The sequence below is a fragment of the Seriola lalandi genome, unplaced genomic scaffold, assembly GCF_002814215.2.
Source record: "Seriola lalandi dorsalis isolate HSWRI2012SDOR001 ecotype SW California unplaced genomic scaffold, Sedor1 jcf7180002054915, whole genome shotgun sequence".
In the NCBI taxonomy this organism is placed as follows: domain Eukaryota; kingdom Metazoa; phylum Chordata; class Actinopteri; order Carangiformes; family Carangidae; genus Seriola; species Seriola lalandi.
Genome location: NW_019525467.1, coordinates 316,972 through 336,955, shown reverse-complemented (window position 1 = coordinate 336,955; position 19,984 = coordinate 316,972). Strand labels below are relative to the sequence as shown.

Sequence of the window (19,984 nt, the reverse complement as noted above, 5' to 3'; positions counted from 1 at the left end):
CAAACTCCTGAGAGGATCTGTGTGTGTGTGCGTGTGTGTGTCTGTTTGTGTGTCCATGACCGGGTGCCCTAGGGATATACGTAAATGTCATGCTCTTACAAACAACTTCACAAGGATACAGTGATGAGAGGCTACGGACTTTATATTGTTTTCACAATTTACACCAGAGCTTTCAGTGTGAACTTCTAGTTTTAAAAAGCCTGCAAATGTCACATTTTTTTCCCCCCATAGGTTGAAGGAAGCTCAAGAAAACATCAAGAAGATCACAGCGGAGAAGAGGGTTGAAACCAAGAAGATCAATGCCAATAGTCTGGTAAGAACTGAGTTTCCTGAAAGCTGCTGTTATTTTCTTGTGTCAGCACCGAAATCAGTACACTTCATTTTTGTGCCAACAGAAAGAAAGGCTGCGGCAGAAGGAATCCAGCGTGTCCTCCAGCTGAAATGACAAGTGACGAAGCAGAAGAAGGAACGATGAGAGGCGGAGGTAAGAAAGTGCGCAGGCCTTATCGCTCCGTCATTAAACCACCTGCCTCAACAACACTGGACTGCCCTCCGTGCCCCGTACGAACTCACAGTAAAACCAGATGTGTATAAGAGACAGGCCCTCATGTCCAGCCTTTTTGGAAAAAAACTCCTGTGCCGAGGCTGCACGGCTGACACAGCCGAAGTGATGAGAGTCTTAAAGGCTAAAGGTTGACCTCGTTCATCCAGCGTGGCGTGACCTCTGAGTGCCCGGCTTGTGAAAGGTCTCTACGGGTCAGCGGAATTCCCAACAGTGCCAGCTGACAAATCCATGAGATTCCTTCTGGATCTACAAGAGCTGAGAATCTATTCTTGTAGATGTTGTCTGACACAGCGGACGTATTTAAAGTGCTCCAACGTATTCAAAAGTGTGAAGATGTTGTCGCTGTTCCCGGCGATTTCTACTTTGAGGAAAATGTAAGGAAGCAGCTCCCAGTGTCTTCTGCTGTAGCGAAGAGCTGTTCATTCACCATGGCTCATTAAAAGTCTTGTAAATATGTCATGTCGTAGAATCGGCAGGGACCGTGCAGCTTCGGGGAGTATGATGAATGATCCGCGCTGAGCTTCGAGTGCAGATGAAGACGTGTTGTGTATAAACGCGGAGATTTCACTGTATTGTGTGTGTTTTTCACTGCGCCAGCCTGACCTCCCCTGGGTGACGGCCAGAGAAGAGCAAGGCCTGGCAGCGAGTCTGGCCCCAAGCCTCGGACCCATCACACACACACACACACACACACTTACTTAAAAACATTAGATGAACACGAAAGGTTTTGGCCATGCACCCACTCACCTGAGAACTAAAATGTACTTAATGCAGAGTTGTTCATCTCCCTCACTGAGTGCTGCACGTCACAGTGTGTCCAGCACAGGTTGAAGCACTTTCCTGCTTGCAGTAGCTGTAGTAGCTATCAGCCACACTCCTATGTTATGCTAAGTGTGTGCATTTTATTCGGATGTCTTGCACTTTTTTGCACCTCTTTTCCTATGCAAGGGTATGGCTTCCTTGTTAAAAAAAAAAAAAGAAAAAGAAAAAAAAGATTGATGAGTTGTATTGCTTCATGATGAAATCCTATTAAGGTTTTTTTTATTTTTAAGAATGCAGAAATTTATTGCTCAATGTTTTATTTTCACAATTGTAAGCTGTACCCACACTCCTGTGTCATTCAAGAAAAGTATATTTATGTAAGAAGAGGTTTATTTTATGCCAAAAGAACATCGGCTTTCTTCCCTTTTTGAGGCTGTATTTTTATGAGTTGTAATAGAGTTGACTGGGAAGCTGCCTGATGCGTCGGTCAGATGAAAGATATATTTTCACGTGGCTATTATTTGTATGTTGTGCCCATGTGAGAGATGAGGGTAATATATTTAAGCATATCACCTGAAGCCATGTGAGTTGCTATACCTCAGACAAACTTCCATTATCAGAGTATCCATCAAACTGCACCTTAAATTCCTTTTTTTTTACCCTCCAAAGTCTTTCATGTGTGCCATTTATTTTGTATAAAATCCAAGATATTTCATAACTTTAAACTGCTACGTTCTACTTCAGAGGATTTGAAAAACAAAAAAACAAAACAAAAAAAAAGCTGATACTGACCAAGGAATTGTTGTAGCCTCTACTGTATGTATGTCGGTTCGTGTAACCTTCAGTAGCTCTCATATAGGTGCTCTGTAATTTTATGGAATTGTTTTAAATTTCAAGAATAAACAACTGGATGCCCAATAAAGCGCACTCATTTTGGAGGAAGGACTTGCTCAGGCACACATGATGTGTTAAACCAATTTCTCTTAAATGTCCTGCTGTCAATGCTTCCATTAGGCCTGCACCAAGAAAATGTGATATTTATGGAGGAAACTTGAGTCACCAAAGAGGATTTAATGATTCAAAAGTCAGCCAGGCTGTTCAATAAACTATGACTCACAATTAAATCACTCAATCAATCCTCAATTCTAGACATTAGAACTTGTTCCTGGAAAACTCTTGAAACAAAGTCATTAGCTTTGTTAACATAAGGAATGTATTATGCCATTAGAGGTTTATTTTAAGAGAAGATTTTAGAGATGTTAAATTAAATGAGATGGACAATATTACAATGTTTTAGCCTATTTGCTCTTTGCCAAATTCAATGCCATTCAAACGCCAAAATAATCACAGAATGTGGTTTAGAACATACAGTATGTTACTGAGTAATACTCAGTATGGATGGCTGAAGATTAACCTAATGCTTTTTTTTTTTGTTAAAAAAAAATCCAACATTTGATACCCATATTTTAAACGTTGGATTGCTCAGGTTTAGGCAGAAAATCCTTCATCATTTGCACTTGAAACTGCGTATTCCCCCCTTTTCCAGCTCTCCGATAAAAATACACTCTGATGACGTTAAATTATATGATTTCAGTGGATAATTGGAGCTTGTAACTACATCTTTTCTCATAAACAAAACGATTATTTTTACGATGAAATTTACTCCAAGTTGTGAGTGTGAAAGAAAGAAAGATGCTGGCTCCACGCAGCAGGAGATCAGGGAGAAGTTCCCATTTTGTTTAACAGCTGTAAAGTTTTAAATAATATGCACAGTATTCCAGCATCCCTTTATTTTATGTTTCCATGGATAATTTAATCAAAGGAATAAACAAACCGGTTACATCAACGATGGCTTTACATTTTACAACTATTTAATCTCTATAGTGTATAAACCATCACTGTACATTGTCCGTTTTAACTAACAAAGAAGCCTACGGTCTCTACGTTTGAGTAGGCATCCAACTTACAAATAAAAAAAGAAATCTTTACTGATGGACTTCGAAATTCACAGAAATCAGTCAGGCTAACCCAAGGATTCTTGGAATATCGAACTAAAATCACATTTTCCATTTACAAATATCGCCACTCATCCATCACATTCCACACAGTGGAAACATCCAGTTTGACAAACATATATATATAATCACTGAAAAAAAAATACAAAATTGGACCGGAACGCGTTCCTGTCTCAATGAAGGTTTGGAACAGTGACTTGTTAAATAAACCGGGGTTATGCAGTCCCATTGGGGTGAAGGAAGCCGTGCGTAAAACGTGCCCATTCCAAGTCAGCGTTCCCGTGCAGTGATGCTTGTTTTCAAACTTGGCAAACTGGTGAGGAGTAAAATGTTCATTGCAGTTCAACATGGGTTTATGAGTTGCATGTCCATATTTTTTCACACGTTGTGCAAGAAGAGAATCATAGTACACGAAGGCAGCCTTAAAGTCATCGTATATGTGGAGCATATCCCCAGATGGAGACAGGCACGTGCTCTCGGCTGTGTGACAGCCTCTCTCTTTTTTTTTCAGACCAACAGTCCTGCCCGCAAAGAGTAGGAGTATGAAAAGCACACACGCAACACATTTCTGTGTGTTTTCAGTCCAGGTCTATGGATATACAGCGGCACTGTTTGACGCGCTGGATGCGTTTCTTCTTGGTGGGCGGCTGCTGGTCCGGACAGTTCAAAGTAAAGGTCATGGTGGTAAAACGCTTCGGCTTGCAAAACGAACAGGACTGGAAGGCACCTTCCTCCCTGCGGATGTGCCTGGGGATGTAGAAGGAGTTACACTGTCCGTAGCAGAAGCGGTTGATGATGGTGCGGCTGACGCAGCCCTCCTCGTGGATGGTCTGTTTGAGCGGCTGAGTCTTGCACCAGTCCCGTTTCAAATATTGGCGCTCCGTCACATGTAAAGCTTCCTGGCTGGACTCCAGCACCTCGTCGGCCGGTGAGGATGAGCCCTGCCTCTGTCGGGACCCAGAGCCCGCCTGCGGAGGCTGCGGTTGCTGCTCCGATTCGTTTGGGTTGCTTTTGTCAGGATGAGGAATGGCGCCTTGTGAACCTCGATTTCTTTTTGAATCCACGGGAGAGGATAGCAACCCAATGATGAAAACCATACTGCAAAAGATACGCGTCGAGTTGGCCATCCTTAGGGAGAAGAAGAAAATAATTCATCACCTACACCGTTTCAACTCTGGACGGGTTATGCACAGCTGTCAAAGCTTTTACGCTGCGTAAAAACGCACAGAGAGCTCTTTTCTTTCTCCCTTTCTTTTTTTTTTTAAAACCACATGCAAAACGAAGCTGAAGTGCAAAACCAAAACCACCAAATAGCTCAATTACCTCAGTCTAAATATCTGAGTGAGAAATATAAATATACAATTACATGTATGCTCACATACACGTTGTGCATTACGCAAAAGAATGCTACTATATTTAGCCAAAGCAAAAGCTCCCTCATATGTTTAATAAACCATCCACACATGTACACCAGTGGATAATAAGAAGACGGTCTTGTAATTTCCATAATCAATAAACCTAAATAAAGTTTAAAAAGAGAGCAGCTTGGATGTTACAATCAGAAATCCACTCACCTGTTCGAGCCTCCGCTGCAACAAGCGCAATGATCTGATCCTGTCAGTCCTCTAAAGGCACCTTCCGAGGTGATCGGCACCTACTGCAGTCGACTGTACACTGGTGGGACTGTGGATGGGTGGGAGACTAACCGCTCCATAGACAGGGGCCAGGGGGGTTTAATACAAATTGCTCCAGCGCCGGACTGTCTCCCTTTTAAATGTCTGCCAGCTGAGATGTGCACAACAGTTCCCTCTACATTATTGGCTAAGCACGATGTAGAGAAAATCAAAACTATCCGCCCCCTCAACACTTCTCTGAACCCGCTTCAAGGAAACAGACAAGCGAGGAACAGCGAGGGCAGGCAGGAGGGGAGGGGGAGGAGAAGGAGGGGGCTGAGGGGAGGAGGAGGAGGAGGGGGCGAGCTGAGAGCGGACAGGCCTGAAGTTTATGCGCACATGGAAAAAGTAAAACAGTTGATTTTTATTTTTTTGATCACATGGAGCGTGGTGTTAATTCTGTGCGATGTGTCAAACATTTTAAAACTGAAATGGGGCGTCAAGCAAAAACATGGGCAGAGGAGCGATCTGAGACTGAAGCCAGTCAGAAAAGGTGACGATCACGTCACAGCACACCTGTGAATCCTCAGCACAGACAAGCATGTATAGTCAGAGTAAACTCATTATAAACAGAGACATTACTGAGCCATCGGTCACTGGCTGTTATTCACAAAGCTTTATTTAAAATAATGAATCACAGCTGATTTCTCTTCATCTCCCTTCATGGAGTCGTCGTTTTAAACTACAAGGCCTTAATGAAGCACAGACAGGCTCCACAAAAATAGACTCTTATTGACATAATAAATGAAAAGGGGACATTGCTTACAAACACAGGATTGGGGATTTCATCAACGCAGTATGGTGTAGCCTACATACAGTATCCCTTGCTCCATTAGAAAGCCATAGCTTTTAAAATAGTGTGCACGCTCCCCTTGTACGTTTACGCATTCTCAAACTTCTGAAGTAATTAGGCTTCCATGCAAATGAGTTCCCCTTGATCTCAGTCTTTGAATCAGAATGGCTCTTTGGTCAAATTAATTAAAGTAAAAAATATACTATACTAATACTTTTTCATAAAGCACTATAAATTGTAACTAATATTATTTGTTTATTATTAGGCTTTTGCCAATTCTTTATAAACTGGTTTGAGGCCATTAATAAGAATAACATTTTGGGGTTGCCACGTTGTGAATAAATCCCTTTAGATCATGCTTAGCCTTTCTGTTTGGTAATAATTAGTTAGAACAGTTGGGAATGTGGGTAATCTGCTAATAAATACTTGCATTTTCTGCGAAGACACAATAAGTCTATAATGTTATAAATATACTGTTGACACACTGATTCTGGCCCAGATATTCTGCAGGTTTTCCCGGAGGGTTAATGTTCAATCAGAGTCTCTGTTTTATAAACTGAATAACTATGAAAAAGGAGAAGCAAGTGTCCTGCTGAAGTACAATGGACAACAGCTAAAGAGTTTTTTCACAACCTGGCAACTAAAAAAAATCTGTGGTTTAATGGCTTTTGACGGATTGTATAAAACATTATTAAATGTGTCATTATAATTAATGTAAAGCCATCAGTTACACTTTATAAAGGCCATTTAAGAAAAAGAAACTTAAAATATTCAACCATAGCAAGATAAGTGAAAAACTTATGACATTATGGCAAGTAAAACCACAGTACCCATAATGCCGTCGGCCCAGGAGTAGGAGAATATTTACTCCAAACATCAAATGTCCCGCACTTTAATTTAAACATGGTCCGTCCCTGGATTCTCCTGATAAATATTTCATATATATTTTATGCTGATTCAGAAAAGTAAAAACGTGGTGAACGAACGCTGCATCATCTTTTCTCACCATAAACCGTTCTACTTCAAGAATATATTTATATATATGTTTCACACTGCAATAACTTTCAAGTCAAGCCAAAGCAAACAGACAGTGCGCTACTGTCGGTGCAGTGATGTTACGGAGCTGCAGTAACAAGGGAAGGTTCAGTCTTGACCACTACTACACATGAAGAGCATGCGAGCCTCCCAATTGGCTGTGGAGAATAAATCTCAAGGGATGATTTTGACCTTCACCCCCATCACTGGAAACTCTTCAGATTCTTTACAGGAAGAAAAAAAAAATGCCAAGGCTTCTTTCATGTCAACAGAAGTTTTCAGATGGTTGACATAGTGTATTGATCCTTTTTTACTAGTAGCTGGGAGTTTATTTTCCACTGCTAGTCCAGATTACCACATTGAAAGAAACGTGTATTTTATGGAGGAATCTCCAGTAATGCAAATTAAATCTTTTCAAACGTACAAAAACCAACTCTGTTCAAAGAAATGCTGACAAAAAAAAAAAAAACCAAAATATTTAAGTGCACATTAAGTACACATCCAGATACTGTCTACTGTCATTTCACATTCAGTTTTGAAACAAATAAACCCCGGGCCCTGTTACAGTAAGACTACTGCGTTTCACTGAACATGTCAGTCTGATCTGGTCTGAGAAGTAATTGTAGGACGCCCCCTTGTGGCTCCCAGAAATGTCAATAATTTCTCCAAAAAAAGAAGAACTGGACCAAACAGAAGGTTACATAAGTTGTTTGATTTTATTGGTCTGGAGCAGTTCACATTGCAAAGCATTTTACTGTTTGATGTTTTTGAAATCAATGGACTGCAATAGACAGATGATTTGATCAATACTGCTTGGCTTTTCTTTTTTTAAAATCCAACAAAAAAGGTGCACATTTTCTTCTCTCTGCTCATGACAAAAATAGTAAGACAATATTCTGTAATAAAAGACACAGCTTCAACTTCAGTGAACAGTAAAGATCTAACTAAGGATTAGATATAAAAACGCATAAATAAAAGCTTAAGACTTGATCAAAATATTTCCAGTCATACCATCAATCACGTCACATAATTTGGCCTGAACACTATAGTCTAAACACTACTTAACATAATCTTGTAGGCTGATATGTGTCAATATTTAGTTTCTAAACTTGTTTTACTAGAGTAAAACAATAAGGCATTTGGACATCTCCCAATAAGGCCCTAACAAAACACAAACAGCACCTACTGTAATTAAAAATAAATTAAAACCCTGAAAATATGGATATAACAAATCAGTATGTTTAATGTCATGTACTTTTACCAGACAGAGCTCTGCATAGTAAGAGGAAACAGAAAAGGCAAAAAGAATATGAACTATAAATCTACAGGCTTGGTGGCAGACATCAGTCGTGCTTGGTTGAGAGGGTTCCTGGGTGAACCTCTGTAATGGTTCATGTCTTTCTCTGCGACCTGCTGCACAAGAGGCTTCTGAGCTCCTGATGGATCAGGGACACTAGAGTCCACTTTGGTCTTTGGTTGGACCTTGTTGGTCACGTCGCCTAAAGCACAGGGCTTGGGTTTACGGGCCAAGATGCTTGGCTTTCTGGGTGGGACTGGAGGTGGTTTCTTTATGGGGCACATGCTGTTGGCCCGTCCCAGTTGCGGCTCTCCCTGGTGAGGCTGAAGCTGCGGGTGAGGGGAGAGGCCGCTCTCCAGACTCACCGCCTTCAACACTTGAGCGCTCGGGCTGTCGGTGAGTTTGGCAGTTCTAGTGGGTCTCCTGCCCTCTTCCAGAAGAGAGTTCATCCTGCGGACAGTCTGACGCACAGGGGTGCGCTGGAACTTGAGAGGTGACATGATTTGTTTGGCCTTGGAGCCTCTGGGAGAATGAAGGGTGAGCTTGTTGAAGTGTTGAATGTGGTCTGCCACACGGTACTTTTCGGTCTCCTGGCTGCGTGGTGACAGCGGTTGTTGGTTTTGGGCTTTGGTAGCAATTTCCGGGGAAAATTCTTCTTTTACGTGTACCATGCTGACTTCAGTACCAAGTCTAGGAGGTGTAGCAAGATCGTGCCCGAGTTCAAGGCCCACCCTGTATGGAGTGGACTGTAGCCCAGAGGTGACACCCAGTTTAAAGTGAGCTGGACTCTGGATGTCCAGCGCATCAATCAACCTGCTGCAGTTCACCTGCTCTGCCTCACTTTCATTGTCTCCCACCGTGGAGCTATTAAGGCTACTGATAGGAACTGCACTAAGAGAACTTTTATCAGCCTTTACTGCTGGACAACAGTATGCACCAGATTCAAATATTACACTATCAATATGCAAAGGAGACAAAGCAGCAATTTCAATCTGGCCAAAGGTAATGTTCTGTTCACTAGTCAGAAAGCTCTGCTGAGTTGGGAACCTGGAGGCTTCAGTGTCCACAGACAGAACTTTGACTGTGGGAGTCCCTGGTGGAAGGACTAGGCTGCTATCTGACGGGTTTGTTTTATTCACCTCAGTAAAGGAGTCTTGTACGACACCCCGGAGGTCGCTGCCTGACTCTGTGAAGGCCTTCTTGATTTTCAGCAGGGTGCGACCGGTTTGGCTCCGAGGTTCAATGATGGAGCTCTCGCTCTCGAGGCTCTCGGCGCTGGAGGCACAACACAGCTTCTTGGGAAGCCTGGTCACAGCTGGGGACTTGGGTATGACAATAGCTGGCTCAGACATGTAGTTGTTCTTTAGGCACATGTTCATGGGCGTATCTGTGAAAGACCCTCCGCTGAAAGCCTGGGCTCCTACAGGGGTTTCCCCACTCCATGAGGTCCGGTGAGCACTTGGGTCACATTGGGGTGTCAGCAGGTTGTCCTCAGACTTACTGATGTGCTTGGTGCCTATGAAAGGAAGAGGGATATTAGCAAATATTTGAACTCAAAGACTACATTATACCTTCTTTTTTTATGTACCATATAATGTTACAATGAAATGAAAAATTGTATCAATTAGGAATAATTTGATTGGTGGACAAGTGGATACTTACTCTTGCCTTCAGTTTTTCTAGGGAGAACTGATGGACTGAACTCTGTCTCTTTGGTGAAACGGAAACTGGTGGTGCTCTCTTGAGTGGCAAGTCGCCAGCCAATGGACTCAGATCCCTTTATCACCACCATGGAATGAGAAATGAAAGATGAAAGAAACTTCAAGGAGGGTTAAGATTTAGATTATTATTTTTGTTAAAAAAGGACCCTGCAGATGTTACCCAAAATGCAACCATTAATATGTTAATGCCATGACTTTTGTGGTTAGTTCTTCAGAGGATGATAAAAATCACTCAGAAGAAACAAGATATTGGATTTGTTGGTCAACAACTTTTTATTAAGTCAAGAATATACATATAACTCTAGAGCATTAGAAAGTCATGCACCTTAAACCTTTAGCAGTTCACCCAATGAACCCAAAACAGGCAACAATATTGTCTCTGTGTATACTTTATAGTATATAGTAACATTCATTCACCTGAGCGCTTAACATATTAAATCACGGAAAATCAGGCACAGGAAATATCCTATGACTTTGTACCATACCAAGTATGAACACAATTTATTTTCGAGTATTACAAATGTAAAGGTTCTGAAAAAAAAAACAGATTTGTTTTAAACCCTGCAAACGTTAGTTAAACGTGTTAGCTACTAAAAAAGTAAACGTAGAATGTTACACAATAAGAAAGTGCTACTGTGCACCAGTTTACCTCAACATCACACCCCGAGTGCAAACATGTTATTTAATTTTAATACAATTAATTGCAGAAAGTGCCAGAATGCACTTGATTAACACCATCTTTCACTGTTTATCTGTGAACCAGAGAAGTGGAATGTGAAGTCTATCAGGCAACCACACTTACAGCGTCTTTGCTGCTCTTCCCCAGGCTAAAGCGCAAGCGGAGAGACTTGCGTGGTGCTTCTTTTTTGCCGACTTTGGGAGAAAAGCAGCCAGCTTTTCCAGATTCAACTCTGAAAAGAATATGAATTCAAATATTGTTAAGATGAGTCAAGAATACCCAATAGCTTTTATGTTAATATTTTACATACTCCTATCTCTCTTTAAATTCATCTTTTAAACACAAATGCAGGACCAGTGGAAAATACATGGCTGTGTAGCACAATGCATTTTAAGGCATCAATAATGTCAAAATTCCCAGCGAGACAAACAACATAACTGAATTTGGAATGATAATTCGAAGACAAAGAAAGTGTGTACCTGTTGACAGCATGTCTGTTACTAAGTCGTCGACTCTTCCTCCTTGCAGAGGTAGCTGGCTGCCTTCTGGACCTCCCTGCTGAGGACAGGGCATTTTGGGAAGAGTCCAAGACCCCTGAGGCACTGTAAGCTAGAATATATGAAGGGGGAAAAACATGCAAAGTTAAGCACAAGCTTTGGAGATAGCAGAGTAGTCCATGCCTATTTGATCAAACCTTCATCACTACCTGATCCAGGAGTGGAGACTCCGCTGAACAATGAATTGGGAAGTAAATCTATTCCAAGATGTTTTTTGACAGATCTACGTTTCTTGTTTGAGAATCCAAAAGAGTGACCAGATTCCAAAGGAAGCTTTCGCTTGGATGTCGGCGTTGCAATCACAGGCGTTGCGGAAGAAAAGACTGGCAAAAATCACAAAAGAATTAATGTCTTTGAGCATGTTGGATTTGTTCTTTTATATTTGAAAACATTCCAGAGATGATTCTAAGCCAAAGCACTGGAAGCAATTAGCAGATTCATGCAAATGACTGACAGACAGGCAAAGACGACAAAAGCCAATGAAGACGAGCATGAATTCACATTATTTAAATGACACGTATTCGTTATCTAAGCAGCTGCTAATCAATGTCAATTTATGCATCTTAGAAGCTTTGATAAAGAGTTTGCTTTGTTTGAAGAACATGAAGCTTACTGTTTTAAAGGACAGTGCAGGTGTATAGCAATCATCATGCCACATGACAAGCAACATAGTTATCTCATCTGACCACAGTACATACCAAGACTGTCTGACTGGGTGGCATGTGTGGGTGTTCTATTAGTTTTTATCTTATTCAGAGCACCATTGACCATATCTGAAATGTGAGACAAACCAAATTATTTAAACAATATTGGCTATCTAAAGCTGCTTCAAAATAAGCTTCTACAATACAGGGCTCAGAAAGACAACTGCTGCCTCTATAGGTAAAAGACTGTTTTGAGTTAGGTTGTGGCTTTTAACTGGACGTAAAGTAAAACTGGTCAGCTGAGATGAGAGAGGCAGGACCCTCTCATGGAAGGAAGTTGCATATTTTAACTTTCAGTTGGAAATTAAATCTCTGATGATGTAGTCTTACCTCCGAAGCTGCGCCTGTGTCTCCTTTTCATCCCTGAGTTAAAGTCCAGCTCCTCAAGTTCATCGTGAGTAGGGGACAGAACCCCTGCCTCACATCCCAACATGGCTGGAACCTTCGCTAGAAGGAACTGTGGTAACACACCTGTCACAAAAAAAAAAAAACATACATTTTAGTTCTTTAAAGCAACAGTGTAGACCGACACAGAGAAAGCGGAGGTGATATGCTTCAAGTCGTACCAAAGTTGTGGGCATTCTCTATGAAGCAGTGTACTATAGCTGCCTGAAGCTTGAGGCGCTTCTCAGTGTTGGCATTCATCTTCTCTGTGCCATCTCCAGAGTGAAGGAGGTTGGGAGCCAATATTAAAGACAAGTTACTGCTATCCATCTTATTCTCTGCACTCCTGTGATTAAGCAAGGAAAAAAGAGAAAACACAGTTATCTAAATATGAAAACAAAACTTGTATATAAACCGATAATTCATCTAAAATGGCATAATCCAAACAAAAATATGTTCAATGTAAATAAAGTGATTAAACTAAAGGTATTTATGGTACCTCTTAGACACGTTATGGAGGAAGTCGAAAAAGTGACGCAGAACACAAAGGTTTCTATCAGGCAGCACACAGGACAGCAGCATGGTGGCAGAAATCCTCTCCTCCTCAGTGGGGAGCTGCTGGGCCTTGAGGAAGGCCTCCTGCAGCTCTGTGGGTAGCACAGGCTCCGGCAGCTCCCTGAAGAACTGCTTCACCAGACCGGCAACATCGCAAGGAAGTGCAGTGGACAGGCACTCCTCACCGGCATCCAGTTTCGCCTGGACAGACAGAACACATCTCTGTTGTATTAAGACGGTTCCCAGGGTCATGGTCCCTCAATTAGAGCAAGGTCAGCTTCAGCCATCACTCACCCTGAGTGCTTTCAGGCGAATGACAGAGCCTGATTTTCTGAACAGGCCCTCTGTGTCGACATGTGCCAGCAGCTTCATACATGCGTCAACCAGAAAGCTAGGAATGCAGAGAAATGTCAGTATAAATTGTAGAAAATAGGAACAAAGAAATCAAGTACACGTGAATAGGTATGGCCACTTGCCTTGGCACGCTCCCACATTCCATATTATAGTATGGTAAGCTCTCCAGGGATATCCCAAAAACCTTTGTCTAGGGGGAACAATCAAACAATAAAATATAAGACATAAATTATGCTCAATAAATGGTCTGTATGAGTAAGCTATTGATTAATAACACCAGCAATCAGCAGCATCACACATATTATATATTCATCTTTGTCAAAAATCTTGGAAGCACCGTTTGTTTTTTCCCCCAAACCACTTCGATTAAAATACTTAAAAACATGACAGGGATTTCTCTGCTTAAGTTTCTACTATTTCTGATCACTCTGTGCGATGGCTGGCTGCCAAACATTAATGTTTAAGAGAACAGCGATAAAAGCTGCATCAGCTACTTTATGTTGCCTTTTGACCTCAATGATCTGAATATGCCCAGTATTTTTCAGTGTAGCAGAATTACTTCATTTAGGTTCTTGATTTCTTCACACAAATCGAGGTCAAGTTTGAGGCTGCCCGCCCCCCCCGCCCCCCCCCGGAAGTTGAGGTTGCAGAAACTGAATGCTCAATTGAAAGGTCTCTAAGTCTCTTGCAACAAACCTTGTGACTCCTGTGGGTCAATTACAAATACAGGACATAAGAAGAAACGGGGCATTCAGTGGTAATTCTTTTAATTAACTGCCTGTAAATTCGGTATAAAATAACCTGTAGAGGTTTAACTGTGCTGTCTAAACCACATGATTGTGTTTCCTAAATGTTCAAAAAGATCACAACAATGTGCCATAAAGATTTAGGGGAAAACATTGCCTTTTTTGTGGTTTGTTGGAATTGGCTTTCTATTGCTGGTAAAGAAATTTATGGTGTGAATAATCCCGGGAACAGCCAAACAAAGCGTCTGCAGTGACTGACATGGGTGACAACAGCATGTGAACAAATGGGTCTCATCAGTGAGGTCCTGCTTTCAGTGATATGCTAATTTGATTCAACAGACTAAACAATAGTATGTGCAAGGCTGATACACTTGTTGATTTGAGCAATAACAGATGATCAAATCCAAAGTTTCACTGTAAGTCACTGTAAATGAAACGCAAGTAAATCGTACTATACATTGATAATTAGTTCTCTTCAAACTTACCGAGTTGCTGGCTACCGACTTACAACTGGCTGCTTTGTTTTTGTTCCAATTCTTTGTCTTTATCCCGTACGCTGAGCGGAGGTGCTGCACAGCCACTAAACGCATGACATTTCTCTCCATGACTTTCATTTTACACCTCTATCTTGTACTTTCAAATTAACTTTGCAACAATCCGTTCACTCTCTTCTGTCAGGACTTTAGTAAACTGGCATTAGCAGTTGTATCAGCTCCGTCCTGACCCGAGCCTCTCTTAACTTATTTTCTTTCTTCAGACTGCTGACGCTAACTCATCCTCTCGTGGATTTTAACTGCGCACAAGACGCTTGATCTACACAACAGTTTACCAACTGTAACCTCGATAGTAAGTACTAAAAAGTTACTAAGTCTCAAGGAGATGCTAAAGACTACACCAAAGTTACATTATGGTCACTTCATGCTTCGGTTGCAATGCAGTTAGCTAGCTAACGTTAGCCAGCTAGGTTAGCAAGTCACATATGCTCATTAACGAGCCTCAATAGAAAAAAAAACAAAACAGCGTGTCGGTGTCACACAACTTAAAATAGTTGTTTACCTCTCCCCAAACGTTAAAATACACTGATTACGCCAAAATTAATCCTTTAGCTAGCTAACTGCATTGCGCTGCGGTTCACTCTTCAAGTCGGTTGCGAGGCTGTCTGTTTCCGCACAGCATTCAAACAGCGGCGCTCCCTACGCTCTACGCTCTGATTGGCTGGAACCGAATAACATTCTCTAGGGTGTGTGTTTTATAGCCCAGTGCAGCCTCTCTGGGCGGGGTTGGTTTCGTTTGAGCCAGATGAATACTAAAGTGGACCCTTTTTGTCAGCCGGTGCACTATGTAATTAGATTTAGTCGCACCTTTAAAATGCAAACTGCACACATACATAATTGTGCAACTGTACTGCACGTATCACGACCATGTTATATGCATTGAAACAGCCATACGCCCAGGTTTGATTAGCTTAATTATTTCCCCTCACGCTCTTTTTGTGCACTTAAGGCAAATGAGGTTTATCTCTGTGTACACTTTCTCATATTAAATAATAAAACAATATGATTACTTAAACTGAAAAAAACTGAATAAGAGGACTGCAATGGACTGAAAAATGTAAGATGTCCAGGCCAATCCTCACAGATATTAAGACCACCAAATCAGTTATAGTAATGTACTGCAACACCAAATACTGTGAAGCAACTGTGTATTGTGCAAGAAATTCAAACTAAAACACTGATGAGTGGCTTCACAAAGTTCCTCTGTTCTGGCTTTAAGAAAGTCATGCTGTCTAACTTAGTTTGCAAAATGAACTAAATATAAGTTTTATATTTAATTTAGTAAACCGCCTTCTTGGTACATGCTTCTGAAGTGTCACTCATTTATTTTCAGCTGCACCTTGAATACCCCACCTTGTCACAAACACAGTACAGGAGATATACTCTCATAAGGGCTTATCTTTATTACAATAGAACATACACATATATATACAGGAGACAACAACGTACAAATGCATGGACAAAAGGAGGTTGGTTGTGTGTTTAGAAGCATTTCCTGTGGACAATGGAGGGGCCGGCCTCATCGTACTCCTGCTTGCTGATCCACATCTGCTGGAAGGTGGACAGGGAAGCCAGGATGGAGCCACCGATCCAGACAGAGTACTTCCTCTCAGGTGGAGCGATGATCTAGACATGGAATAAACATAATTTAAGTTTTACTTAGTGTTGATTCACTTAGTCAATTAACCTAATGACTAACAATATATGTAGTTTTCTCACCTTGATCTTCATGGTGCTTGGGGCGAGGGCTGTAATCTCCTTCTGCATACGGTCAGCAATACCAGGGTACATGGTGGTACCACCAGACAGCACATTGTTGGCATACAGGTCCTTACGGATGTCAATGTCACACTTCATGATGCTGTTGTAGGCGGTCTCATGGATACCAGCAGACTCCATACCTGGCAGAGGACAAGCAAAACAGATGAGCTTTGTCACAAACACAAAATACAGCATTTCTTAGAACCATCAAAAATCAAATGTAACCAATGACTCACCAATGAAAGAAGGCTGGAAGAGGGTCTCTGGGCAACGGAAACGCTCGTTACCAATGGTGATGACCTGACCGTCGGGCAGCTCATAGCTCTTTTCCAGGGAGGAAGAGGAGGCAGCGGTGGCCATCTCATTCTCAAAGTCAAGAGCCACGTAGCACAGCTTCTCCTTGATGTCACGCACAATCTCACGCTCAGCTAAGGAGTAGAAAGTTCACATATTGAGAAACAACACTTGCACACTTCTCGTATACACATTAAACTAAATAACCATGATGGCATAGACCTACCAGTTGTGACAAAGGAGTAGCCACGCTCAGTCAGGATCTTCATCAGGTAGTCGGTCAGGTCACGACCGGCCAGATCCAGACGCATGATGGCGTGTGGCAGAGCATAACCCTCATAGATGGGGACATTATGGGTCACACCATCACCAGAGTCCAGCACAATACCTTTAGCAAGCAGACAGGGAGCATGGTTAGTTATCTATGCATGATTGCAAAGGTGGAGATTGACAGCTACACACAACTCCGCCCTCTTCAACTATGCCTCACATCATAAACCATAAAATGCTGCTGACATCACTGGGCATACACCCTGCTGGAGAGGGATTACCACCTCCCCTTCACAATGAGACAGGAATCTATCCAAACACATTCAGAGTGGCAGTGCTGAACAGTTTCTCCCTTACAAGAGATACAATTTCCTCTAATTTTAGACTTAATTGGGTACATGTGAAAAAAGCTGCAGTGTACTGACCGGTGGTACGACCAGAGGCATACAGGGACAGCACAGCCTGGATGGCCACATACATGGCGGGAACGTTGAAGGTCTCAAACATGATCTGCAAGAAAAAGCAAGTAGAATGTCAAAAGTTTGTCTTAAATCAAGAACTTATATGTGAAAACAGAGCAGAGAGTAGTGACTTTTAATGTACCTGGGTCATCTTCTCCCTGTTGGCTTTGGGGTTCAGGGGGGCCTCAGTGAGCAGGGTGGGGTGCTCCTCTGGGGCCACACGCAGCTCATTGTAAAAGGTGTGGTGCCAGATCTGGCAAAAAGAACAGCTGATGTCAGGGACTGAAACAACTCTCGACTGACTGAGTAAACAACAAGCAGGTCTTTAAATAAAGCATCAAATCTAAAAATAAAGCAGCCTTTATGATGATGGCTGCGAATTCTCAAGAATGTGACAGCTTAGCTGCCATGAATGTTGTAAATGAATCTCACTGTCAACACACACCTTCTCCATATCATCCCAGTTGGTGATGATGCCATGCTCGATGGGGTACTTCAGAGTCAGGATACCCCTCTTGCTCTGGGCCTCATCACCCACATAGCTGTCCTTCTGACCCATACCCACCATCACACCCTGAAGGAGGAAGCATGAGAGGAGCATAAGATATAGGAATCTACTTTTTATTTTTGTTACTCATCACACAAAATAGGATTTTGAGGGCTGTGACGGGGGACAGATTTAAGCGTACCTGGTGGCGGGGCCTTCCAACAATGGAAGGGAAGACAGCACGGGGAGCGTCATCACCGGCAAATCCAGCCTTGACCAAGCCAGAGCCGTTGTCGCACACAAGAGCGGTAGTCTCGTCGTCGTCACACATGATTAGGCTTTACTGGGATGGTCTAAAATTTGAGGGGGTGGAGGCGAGAGGTGGGGTGAAAACACAAGGAGAGAAGGTTTAGGCTGGGTGTTAAGAACAGCTGCCTAAACTGCCCAACATAGAATACATAGCACAAAGGCCTGTTATAATTGAACAGTCACAGACACTTTATCACTGGAGACTGGAGTGGCTAATGATGTGACGATATGACTAGACCTGCTATATCTGGAAGAGTTAGTGACATTATCAGTCAGTCACTCATATGATTGTTATATGTATTAGCTGTAATCCACAGGCTGCCAGCAGTATTTCCTAACTGTTCTTACAGTATTATCACTTGCAAACACAAACACAACCCACCTCAAGGGGTGCTATCTATACAGAGCTAATTAGACATGGCTTTGGATGCTATTTTGGTCCCAACCTTGTTGTACATTTCCTGATACCATATCTCCACAGCCATGATTGTTCCCGGGCCTTTTCAGAGCTGCTGAGGTAGCACCAAAAAGGGGCATAACAGAGAGACCTGTGATCTATTTTAAGCTCAGCACCCCCACTGTGCTTAACGGGGTGAAACAACTGACACATGCATCTTCTGCTATTTCAGGTCTGAGAGAGGTTGTCAAAAAGCCAGGGCAGCACCCGTCCATCTGCACACTGTGACAACTTTTGTTTTACTATGTGGCCAGTGTGCCCCAGCAACTTCATTCATTGGAGCTTAAGTGAATTTGGCAAACTTCTTCCCAGCTTTTGAGCACTGTTCTGATTCATCTGAGCTATATGTAGACGTGTCCATGCTTTCCCACGGACTCTTAACACAGCATGGAGTATATCTGTCACAGTAAATCACATCACCTAATAATTTCAGTGTTAATTTTAGCATACTCATGGCAATCAAACCACCAGAACTAGTAACTCCAGATTTAACTATTGCCCACTCCACAAGTTCAGTTAGAAATCACAACCTGAGAAAACCATTAGTCTGCTGAAGTTACGTCATCCATTCATTCATCCCAGTATCATCAGCTCAGTCTCACAGACTTCAGGAAACTGATCCACATAAATGACACAGATGAACACAGTGAAGCAAGTTGTGAAATGTACTCACCAAGGTGCACTGCTAGACGGATGCTTCCACTGGGACAAAGCCTGAGGGTGAGAAGAGTCCCTTAAATAAGACCCAGACTGGTTGTAGGGACCTGGGGCGGGGCCAGGGGTTCACACAACTCCAAATAAGAGCTGCCAGCACAAATCAACAAGCCAAAGGAATGTATGTTTTACATACATGGACGAGACCTCTCTACAATGAAGTCACTTGGCTGACATGGTTTTAATGAAATATTGACAAAAAAGTTGACAATATAATGTGATGGAATATTGTTGATAGCTCTCAACAAAAAAGGAAGAGTGTGTGTGTGTGTGTGTGTGTGTGGAGGGGGGGGGTTATACAGGAATCTGTCTTCATTCTGATTATCTGTTGTATAATTTAACCTTATAAAGCAACATTAACATAAATACCATTTCTGACAGGAAAATAAAGAGTACTCTGAATTTTAAAGGGCTTTACTAAATATGTAACTTCTTGCATTATAACAATGGATGTTTGCACGTGTGTTGCCGTCTAATTTCTTTACAGCCCTTAAATGATATGTCAGAATCAAGACACAGTGTCAATATACAGTAAGTGTTTTAAAATACTGTCATTTCTGTTCTTCTGATGCCTAAAGGGACACATTTGTGATACCTTTTACTACACTCATAAGCACCTAGAAGGACCTCCATGATGACCCAGTCAGGGCAGCATCACTGGTGTCTTGTTAAGGAGATGAAAACATAGTATATGTCTGTGAACCACACGGCTGGTATGTGAGCTGAGGCTCCTCAACGTGTGTAACAGCTGATGGCAACGCCAGCCGGGCTCTGTGTCTGATCTGGCTGTCTGAGTGGCTATGTCGGTGTCAGTACTACGTGCTGATTGGCTGAGCT

The 19,984-nt window shown here is 42.1% G+C and overlaps 4 protein-coding genes across 5 annotated transcripts in view; 1 reads left to right on the top strand and 3 right to left on the bottom strand.

The window, feature by feature from the left end:
* The window catches only part of LOC111673250 (formin-like), a 38,913-nt gene extending 38,334 nt beyond the window's left edge, over positions 1–579 (top strand). The window contains exons 17-18 of the mRNA XM_087169789.1: positions 232–313; positions 396–579. Of these exons, the coding sequence (XP_087025915.1) occupies positions 232–313; positions 396–440 (127 nt within the window). The 3' untranslated portion in view covers positions 441–579. The remainder of the gene's footprint in view (positions 1–231; positions 314–395) is intronic.
* A 2,523-nt stretch (positions 580–3,102) lies between these two features.
* grem1b (gremlin 1b) lies at positions 3,103–5,141 on the bottom strand. Its single transcript, XM_023430964.2, has 2 exons — positions 4,917–5,141; positions 3,103–4,470 (listed from the first exon to the last, which is right to left on the bottom strand). Exon 2 carries the CDS (start codon positions 4,467–4,469, stop codon positions 3,921–3,923), a length of 549 nt encoding a protein of 182 aa, XP_023286732.1. The 5' UTR covers position 4,470; positions 4,917–5,141; the 3' UTR covers positions 3,103–3,920.
* Positions 5,142–7,535: 2,394 nt separating this feature from the next.
* Positions 7,536–15,022, bottom strand: arhgap11a (Rho GTPase activating protein 11A). 2 transcript variants are annotated; one of them, XM_023430978.2, is made up of 12 exons: positions 14,326–15,022; positions 13,217–13,284; positions 13,035–13,131; positions 12,685–12,941; positions 12,368–12,531; positions 12,132–12,272; positions 11,796–11,870; positions 11,247–11,420; positions 11,020–11,149; positions 10,664–10,772; positions 9,803–9,917; positions 7,536–9,656 (listed from the first exon to the last, which is right to left on the bottom strand). In XM_023430978.2, exons 1-12 carry the CDS (start codon positions 14,452–14,454, stop codon positions 8,158–8,160), a joined length of 2,958 nt encoding a protein of 985 aa, XP_023286746.1. In that variant the 5' UTR covers positions 14,455–15,022; the 3' UTR covers positions 7,536–8,157. The 2 variants fall into 2 exon arrangements, with proteins under 2 accessions (XP_023286746.1, XP_023286747.1); XM_023430979.2 differs by lacking the exon at positions 11,796–11,870 and having other exon boundaries at positions 14,326–15,021.
* Positions 15,023–15,774: 752 nt separating this feature from the next.
* On the bottom strand, positions 15,775–19,183 carry LOC111673256 (actin, alpha cardiac muscle). The gene is made up of 9 exons (XM_023430965.2): positions 19,107–19,183; positions 17,870–18,020; positions 17,626–17,754; positions 17,323–17,433; positions 17,145–17,229; positions 16,676–16,837; positions 16,392–16,583; positions 16,114–16,295; positions 15,775–16,020 (listed from the first exon to the last, which is right to left on the bottom strand). Exons 2-9 carry the CDS (start codon positions 17,996–17,998, stop codon positions 15,877–15,879), a joined length of 1,134 nt encoding a protein of 377 aa, XP_023286733.1. The 5' UTR covers positions 17,999–18,020; positions 19,107–19,183; the 3' UTR covers positions 15,775–15,876.
* Between the last annotated feature and the right edge of the window lie 801 nt (positions 19,184–19,984).

Bases quoted from the DNA above. Each gene is read 5' to 3' on its own strand.
- grem1b (XM_023430964.2), bottom strand. From the start codon at position 4,469: ATGGCCAACTCGACGCGTATCTTTTGCAGTATGGTTTTCATCATTGGG.
- arhgap11a (XM_023430978.2), bottom strand. From the start codon at position 14,454: ATGAAAGTCATGGAGAGAAATGTCATGCGTTTAGTGGCTGTGCAGCAC. The intron at 12,942-13,034 runs GTGAGTGATGGC...CTGTCTGTCCAG, and splicing joins TTCGCCTGAAAGCACTCAGG to GCGAAACTGGATGCCGGTGA. The intron at 11,421-11,795 runs GTATGTACTGTG...GATTTTTGCCAG, and splicing joins CACCCAGTCAGACAGTCTTG to TCTTTTCTTCCGCAACGCCT.
- LOC111673256 (XM_023430965.2), bottom strand. From the start codon at position 17,998: ATGTGTGACGACGACGAGACTACCGCTCTTGTGTGCGACAACGGCTCT. The intron at 16,838-17,144 runs GTCAGTACACTG...TGCTTGCTAAAG, and splicing joins TGCCTCTGGTCGTACCACCG to GTATTGTGCTGGACTCTGGT. The intron at 16,021-16,113 runs GTGAGAAAACTA...TTCCATGTCTAG, and splicing joins CAAGCACCATGAAGATCAAG to ATCATCGCTCCACCTGAGAG.